This window comes from Sceloporus undulatus, chromosome 3, assembly GCF_019175285.1.
Source record: "Sceloporus undulatus isolate JIND9_A2432 ecotype Alabama chromosome 3, SceUnd_v1.1, whole genome shotgun sequence".
NCBI classification, from domain to species: Eukaryota; Metazoa; Chordata; class Lepidosauria; order Squamata; family Phrynosomatidae; genus Sceloporus; species Sceloporus undulatus.
In genome coordinates, this window is record NC_056524.1 from 7,602,050 (window position 1) to 7,611,222 (window position 9,173).

Here is a 9,173-nt window from a genome sequence, read left to right on the forward strand (position 1 = left end):
GAACCATAATTTCCAAGTCAAGGGAAGCAAAATTGTCCCAGTTCATTATGCAATTGTGGTATTGTGTCCAATTCTGGGTACCACGGTTCAAGAAGGAGTCAGACAACCTGGAAATGGGTCAGAGGAGAGTGACAGAGATAGTCAGGGAATGGAGAACAATAAGTCGTATGAGGAAAGGTGGATGGAAATGGGTATGCTTAGTCTCAACAAGAGGAGAGAATAACAACAACAAAGGTAACAACAGTTTATAACACTATTTTCACCAGAATGCTGATGAGGAGACACAAACATGCTTTTCTTACACTTGGAAGACTGTTAACAGAAAAAGCAAAATATGAAGTGTATCTACACTTAGAGCAGTTTATTTTCCATGGCTTGGACATAAGGAATCTGAAACTATGTTGTTTGCAGGGGTATTTGTAGTTCTCCATGAGACACTACTGAATCACCAAAATTTTCATTGGAGGCACTTTTGCTGGTGCTGGGCACTATCAGATAAAAATGGCCCAGAACTCTCCGGTCTTTTTCTTCTCTATAAATTCTCCCTCAGCAGCGGCCATGCTGACCAGGGGATTCTGGGTCTTGTGGTATTCAGTGATTTCTAAACTTTGTATACAATTCAGTCTGGGAGGGAAGTTTTGTTGACAAGTTTCAGAGGCATAAGTGTAGAGAAGATGCATCTCTCATATCTTTGTACCACATTTCATATAAACCACTATGTCCTATGAACAGATGGCTGCTGTTGCCCCATCAAGTTCACATAGGGGTGCCAGGTATCCCTTATTATAAGGCATGTCCCTTATTTGTGGGTAGGAAAGCTTGTTTCTTATCCCTTTTGACTGTCTTCTATTGTTGTTCCAAGCCTTTGCTATTTTCTGTAAATAGTATGGTGTCAACTGCATATCTTATACTGTGGTGGAAATTCCTTTTTGAAATATAAAAGCTATAGAAAGATGGAGTCACTTTTGTCAGCCAGGGAGATGGTTTTTGAAATAAAGGCTTGGAGTTACTAGAGCAAAGGAATAGTGAGTGCATCTTGACCTGAATGGAAGCTGGCACCAGTAGAAAGACATAACATAAACTACTGAGATAAGGATACATAGTAGACATTTAGAAACAAGGTTAGGAAGAAAGGCCACTGAATTCCCACAGGAGGGGGTAAGGAGTGATGATGCAGTTTTAATGTATGCATGTATTTCTGTTCTGATTGTAAGAATTCTATATGTTTAAATTGTAATTAGCCAATCAGGTGTATTGAAGAAGCTTCTTTGTCTTGAATAATATAAAAAGAGCCATTTTGTCTTGTTCGGGGTTCTCAGCTTTTGGAACTTGAATTCCACTGAGTTCAATGTTTTCCTTTGTCGACAACTGGAAATAAACTTATGGATTTTCAATTATTAGGTCCTCTTGTGAATTCCTCGATCTGCCAAACCTAGAAATCTTAAGTATCCTGAAATACAGTATCTATTACAATACTGTTGGTTTTTCCTTCCTCCAATTTTCACACCTCCTTTCTCAAAGTTTAGTCCATCTTTACAGGTGATGTAAATTTGATTCAACCTATCCTGTGAGATTTACAATTGAAGCCAACTCACAGAAGGCTATTGCAATATATGACAACAGCAGCAAGAATATTGTACACGCAAAGATTGAAGAACTTGGATCTACCAATGATGGAAGATTGGTTACTGAAACGGATGGATTTAGCAGAGATAGAGGGAATAGGTGTATTCAAAATGGTGGCTATTTTTAGTAAGACACAATGTGGCTGTGGCTGGGCATCACCAGGTCAAGTTCTTTGCAAGTTGCCAGTATTTGTACAATGATTCTTAAAAGTCAAAAAGGCAAGTCTGGGTTGAAAGGTAGCCATAATTTTCAGATATTTTTTCTCAAATTAGGTAATGCAAGCTAGTTATTATTATTATTATTAACCTTTATTTATAAAGCACTGTAAATTTACACAGTGCTGTACATACAATCTTTTTAATTGGACGGTTCCCTGCCCTCAGGCTTACAATCTGAGATGGTTCAGTATGCAGGAGATTATTTGCAAACATCCTGCACAACATCCCTGGATTAGGATGACAGAAATCAGGATCATTTACAGAGCAGCCTGTTGTATCCAGTTCTGAGCATCACTGTTGGAAGAATATTGACAAACTGAAACATGTCCCAAAAGAGGATGACCAAAATGGTAAAGTTCTGGAAACCAAGCCCTATGAGGAATGGATTAGGAAGCTGGATATGTTTAGATTGGAATAGAAAAAACAGAGATGTGATGATAGTCTTCTTCAAATGTATTTAAACTGGGTGGAAAGGGGAATATATGGATCTGCTTTATATCAAGACACAATTATTTTCCCTCCTATTAATTCCAATATTGCTGATTCTGATTGGGAGCAACTGACTGAACAGTGAGGAGTCTTTCTTGTCACCTGATTCCTCTTCTTTCTTCTTGTCATTTAACTCGGACTGAATATGGCAAGGATTGAACATGAGATCCTCTGTTTGAAAAAATATTAACTTTGCCACAGAACTATAGTTCTGAATTCTTAAAATTTCCTAGCAGAACAAGATTCCATTGTTGCTGTTCAGAGACAGAAAACATGCTTTCCTTCTGCAATCTACATGCTGTTTTTACATAAATATATACATGCACACACATATCACTCTTTTATGTCAAATCCCTGTTCTACATATTCAGTATTGCCACTTTTTTGTTAGATCCCTATTCTGTATATTCGCAGTTGCCACTCTTTTGTGCCAAATCCCTTTTCTACATATGATCTCAGCAATGGCAGATGTCAGACAGGACCAGAACCTACATCTGTAGCCCCTCAGCCACAGCTGCAAAATTCATGCAGAAGAGATCAGTACCTAACAAAAACAACATGACTCACTGGGAATGTGGTTTCTGAGATGAAACTTGTTTTGAATGGATGATTTTTGTCAGATGGATGGCTTTTAATCAGCAGTGTATTCTGAATTTTCCTATTGAATACAGAGGAAGGATCAACTTTAATACCTGGCATCTTGGAGCCAGAGAGGGTGGTCCACCAGTGTCTCTTGGCAGATGGTTGGGCCAGTCCATCCTTTTAAATTTCCCACTAAGATCCAAAGCGTCTCCAAATTGCTGTGATGCTCATTTATTTATGTATTTCAAGGATTTATAACCCACTTTTCTCCCACAATGGGATTCAAATTGGTAACCAGGAACCCACCAATGTGGGAGATGACCCATTCAGCTGAGGTCCTCTCAAACTAGGAGAATCCCATTGCACTATACCCTTGGCCAAGTGCCTTTAACCTGTTTTTACATCCCAGAAGTTCAGGACAAAAATGTTATCACCATCATATAGTCTGGTCTGGTTGTTTGTACAGTTAAGCAATAATTTAAGCTACAAGTACTTGGGAAATTTATATTTTCAAAGCAGAATAACATCACTCGCATACTGGTGGATAACTACTACATTGGAACTACAAAATGACAGGGGACTTCCATCTAAGTGGCGTAGTGAATCTCCTCCAGGTTTTATTTTAACTTTAAAAAGGTATTACCCAAGGTACTGAATTTCTATCCAAATCAACTCAGCATCTTGGACATCGCCTTTAAAATTTAGACTAAAATCCATAGCAACGTTGTTGCCACAATGACCTACCATCACTGCTAGAGGCACAACTTCAGCCTCCATTGGGGACTGGCAGCCTCCATCTGTCCTCACTTCAAGCAGGTTGTCCCACTTGTCACCTTCCAGTGAGATACAGTCCATGAGATGGAACAACCACTTTTTTCTGGAAGGTTAGCTGGAAGGGCGGGATATAAATAAAAATTTTATTATTATTATTATTTAAGTAACCTTCTAGAGAGCATGGTATGTTGGGCTTAAGAATTCAGCTTTGTTTGTGTACTAAAATCTGAAAGTACATCAACCATAGTCAGTTCAACATGGAGATTATTCAGGCTCATACTTACACTTGGGTTTAAGGAAAAGGTTATCTTTGAGCACAGTATCCTTTTAGAGAAGACATGGCCAACTTCATCGGGACCAGGGACTAATTTCCCTCAGACACACTTCATGGGCAACACCCTCCCAAAGCAAGCCCAAATGTTTAAATCTTTGAAGGGATGTCAAACTGAGGATTTTATTTACTGAGGATGAAGCACACTTGTTTGCTGCGGCTCCAAAGACTAGGACATTGAGCAATGTATTTATGTTACAGTAAAAGAGATTCCAGTTAAACATCAGGAACAACTTGCTGATGATAAGAGCTGTTTAACAATGGAACATGTTGCCTTGGAAAGTGGTGGTCTCTTTCTTTGGAGGTTTTTAAGCAGAGGCTGGATTACCATCTGCCATCCAGGAAGATTGTGTCTTCTTGTATGGCAGGGGGGCCCTTATGGTCTCTTCCAATTCTAAATTCTATGAATCTATATACCTTCATTTACCTGTACAGTCCTCAAAATGGCCACAGGGGGTGATGCTGCTGTTATAATCAGGAAGCCTTCAAACACTGAGGGGAATCCATGGGCCTCCAGAAGTTGTGGACTACAGCTCCCATCATCCTGAACACTGCTTATGCAGAAGGCCTGGTGGCACAGTGTTTAAATGCCGGTACTGCAGTCATAAGGTTGTGAGTTCAATCCCAGGGCTCCAAGGTTGACTCAGCCTTTCATTCTTTCATAGGTTGGTAAAATGAGTACCCAGCTTGTTGGGGGCAATTGGTTTACAGACTGTAAACCACTTAGAGTATGCCGAGTTCACTATGAAGTGGTATAGAAATGTAAATGCTATTGCTATGGTTGCTCAGGATGATGGAGGTTTTAATCCTACAACATTTTTCTTGCAACGTTTAGAGGGTTGGTAATCTCCCAGTCTGCTCCATGCAGACAATAACATGCAAAACCCCTAGAGGTGACACAAGATCAGAAGGGTGGAAACAGCAATGTGAATTTAATCAGTACGCCATTCGTTTCACACACACATACAAAAATTGAACACGCAGGATGGTGACAATTGCTAAGTGTAATCTTCCTTCTGACAGACAATGGGGGGCTCATTCTAACTATTTCAGTATCTTCTCTGGTTGCATGCAGACAAGTCCAAATATCTGATCGTTCAGAGCAAGAAACTCTGCTTCTCTCTGAGATTATAAAAACTGTCCAGGTTTTCCGGTTTGCCTATCCTAGGTTTCAAGTAATCCAAACTGTGCCAGTCTTTCAGTAGTTTAAGAACAGGGTTCTCACATATTCCAGATTGTAAGAACTCATTAGCAAAGACATTGCCTAAAAGGCTCCAGGTATTCCCCCACTCCCCACCTGATTCTTAAATCAACACATTAAAAAACATACTGGCATGCCAACATGTTGGCTGAGATCAGGCGTTCTCTTTGTGGCCCTTGAAAATGTACAAATTCTCTCCCATCCCAAATAGGGAGGTGATGTTCACGTCCACTTTTATGATTCTGGCATAAAATGTTTTCATGATCCCAGTCTTGCTGAATTAAAAATCCTCTGAGTATGGTAAAAGTCCTAACAGTCAAGCTCTCTGAAGCTTTTTTAAGAAAATAAAATTTAAAACAAGAAGGCTTGGCACAATGATAACAGCCACATGGAACGCTTCAGTGGTTGTTTCTTGCTGCCTCTTTTGCTGCAATAATCAGAGGAGTCAGGCTGGACAATGGTTTGGCAATCTTCAGGAACTGGTGCTAGAAGAGAAGAAAGAAAGAGAAAGAGAAAGATTTGCTCAATGTAAGACACCAGCCCAAGCCACCCAATGGTGACACATTCACCAGTAGCCTGGGAGAAGGAACTTTAATTATTTCAAGGGATTTCATGCAGAAAATGGAACAGGTTTGTGTTCTGCTCCTCCAAAGAGCATGTCGTGAACCAGTGGATTCAAATTACAGGAAAACCAATTGCAACTAAATGGGGGATAACTCCCTGAGAGTAGGAGCTACTCGTCTGTGAGACAGGCTATCCAGAAGGTGATGGATGCTCCCTGAGATTTTTAAACCAAGGTTAGAAGTGCATCTGTCAAAGATGGTTTAGCTGTGGATTCCTGTAAGGCAAGGGTTTGGACTAGGCGGCCCCTGGCATGACTTCCAATTCTATGATTCTAAAATTTTAATTAGAGCACTGACTTGCATTCCTCCCTCTGTAGAACTACATTGTAATTTGCTATGCACCTTCAGGTTTATTGACTTATAGTGACCATCAGCTCTTCCACACTGCAGAAATGAAGTTTGCCCCCACTTTAACTGTCATGGCCGCATCCTGGGATTTGTAGTTTGGTGATGACAGCCTGGTCTGTCAGATAGCTCTGATGCCTCAACAAACTACAAATCTGAGGATTCTGTAGGACAGAATCATGTCAATTTAAAGTGGAGTTAAATCATTTCTGCAGTATGGATGCACCCCATATCTTGGGGGCTTTTGCAAGATTTATTCAAAGGAGGTTTGCCATTGTCTATCTCTTAGGCTGAGAGAGTGTGACTATACCAAGGTCATCCAGTCAGTTTCCATACCTGAGTGGGGATTCGAACACTGGTCACCCAGAAACATCATGCTGGCTCTCAACTGCACTGGCACTTGCACTGGCCCAGTATTATACCCTAACTAAAATCACACTTCTTTGTTGCTTTCCGCTCTCTTGTTCCATCCCCTTCCTGATGAGAGTTGTAAAGATTACTGCTGTCTTTCATCTACAATTGCACTGGGTTCCAAAGGAGGAAGAGCACTGAATGTGCAATTGGTTTCAGAACTTAATTATCTTGACAAGAAGGATACTGGAAGCTATCTTACCTGTATATGGGTTCAACCTTCTTCATTCATTTAGCCCAGAATTACCTCCTTGGCCTGGCAGGGATCTCCAGGCTTCAGAATTCCTCCCCATTACCTGCTCCTTCATCCTTTTGAACTGGAATAATATAATATAATGGAAAGCCAGTGTGGAAGCTGATTGGTTGACTTTGGACAAGTCGGAGTCTCTCAGCCGAAGGTATTGGTAAACCTCTGGACAAATCTTGCCAAGAAAACTCTATGATGCAGTTGCATTAGGGTCACCATAAGTCAGAAATGACTTCAAGACACATGGCAACAAGAAATTAAGCCACATTGAAAGGTTCCCTATGGATCATGTAGTCCAACCTCCTGGAGAGGTCAGGGATTGAATCCCTGACCTTCTGCATACAAAGCATGAATTCTATAGTTCCTTGATCTGGCACAGAGTAGGCACCAGGCAAGTTTCCCTGTAGGGATTATGCATAAATAGGTCAGCGATGCTTAAAAGTGTTTCCCTGGTCCTTGCATGATTAGTAACCATGGGGACACTTGGAGACAGCCATAGTTTCCTATCATATCTGTATATAGACTCTGAGAAAATGAGAGTAGGCAACAGATGGGCCTGTGGAAACCATGCAGCCTACTTCACATTTCTGTGGATCTCAACCCTGCTGAACCTGCTAATATACTACTGACGGTTCAGTGCTGCAACAGTGATGGAACAATAGCACAACTGACCTTTAACAGAAGGCATCTAGGGAGACTGCACATTTTTTAAAAAAATAAATAGTGCTCTGGGAAGCCTATCAGAAGCATGATTCGTTTTGAAAACAGGATGCATGCTCCCTGTACACATTGTTTTAAGGGAAAACTGAATTTTTTGTTGCTGCTGATGCTGCACTGCCAAATTGTGGTAATGTAGTAGAAAATATGGCGGAGTGGTATCAGGATAGGGTATTGTCCCTGGATAATTGGAGGAGGAAAATGTGACCCCCACCTTCAGAGCTTGCCTATCTCTGATTTGAACAGGTGCAAATTCCAGTCATACATGTTTTGATACTTGCTTAAGTCCTGTAGTTAGTACCAACTAGAGTAGATACAATGAACCAATGGTGACATGGTACACCAACACACTTCCCCTGAAGGACAAAGTTCGCAGTTTAGGAGTACTTCTGGATTCGTCCCTGCAGTTGACATCTCAAGTAGATGCGACGGCCAGAAGTGCTTGCTATCAACTTCGGTTGATACGCCAACTGCGACCCTACCTGGGCCAAAGAGACCTTGAAACTGTGGTGCATGCTCTGGTAACCTCTCGCTTAGATTTCTGTAATGCACTCTACATGGCGCAACCCTTGTATCAAGTCCGGAAGCTTCAGTTAGTACAAAATATGGCAGCCAGATTGGTCATAACACCTTATCTTGAGAGATCTTCATTGGCTTCCTATTCGCTTCCGGGCACAGTACAAGGTGTTGGTTATCACCTATAAAGCCCTACATAGCTTGGGCCTCATGTTACTTGAGGGAACGCATCTCCATCTATGATTCGCCCCGCACACTCAGAACATCTGGTAAGAACTTATTGGAAACACCATCTTCCAAATACGTTTCCTCATCCCAAAAGGCCTTTACTATAATGGCCCCGCGGATCTGGAATAGCCTACCTGAGGAGCTCCGTCTCATGATCCCCTTGGAAACATTTAAAAAGAGACTTAAAACAGTACTCTTTTGTCAAGCTTCCCCCCCCCCCCGAAGACTGAAGACCAATATCCCTGCTGACAACAATATTCTGCCTTGCCCCTGGATGCTGGATGGTTGATGGATTTTTGAACTGTTGTATTGATGAGTGTTGATGTAATATTTTTTATGTTTTTCTAAGAGTGTTATATGTATTGATTTTCATAGTCTGTAACCCTGCTTTTTATTATTATTATTATTATTATTATTATTATTATTATTATTATTATTATATAGCTTTCATGGATTCAGAAAACATGCAGGGATTGCTATGTTGGCCATTTAACAAATACAAACAAAAATCCATCAGTGATACCTTTATTGGTCAACCGATACTTGTTTACATGATTACAATATACTTGTTGCAAGCTTTTGAAACTCCATGGGCTTCTTCATCAGGCAAGATGTTACAAACCGAACAGGAAAGGGGGGGGGGCAATTGGAAATATTAGTCAGATGCCTGCAGGTTGTTTCAGTCTTTACTAAGGACTGAAACAACATGCAGGCATCTAACATCTACAATTGTTTTTTCTTCTTCTTCTCCTTTTGGTTTGTAACATCTTGCCTGATGAAGAAGCCCATGGAGCTTTGAAAGCTTGCAATAAGTATATTGTGCATTTCAGTTGGCCAGTAAAGGTATCACTGATGGATTTTCATT

General features: G+C 40.7%; 1 protein-coding gene across 2 annotated transcripts in view; it reads right to left on the bottom strand.

Moving 5' to 3' along the window:
• Positions 1–4,931: 4,931 nt before the first annotated feature.
• PAK1 (p21 (RAC1) activated kinase 1) overlaps positions 4,932–9,173 on the bottom strand; it is a 125,399-nt gene continuing 121,157 nt past the window's right edge. For both annotated transcript variants that reach the window (XM_042458265.1, XM_042458264.1), the window contains one exon: positions 4,932–5,706. In XM_042458265.1, the coding sequence (XP_042314199.1) occupies positions 5,620–5,706 (87 nt within the window). In that variant the 3' untranslated portion in view covers positions 4,932–5,619. The remainder of the gene's footprint in view (positions 5,707–9,173) is intronic.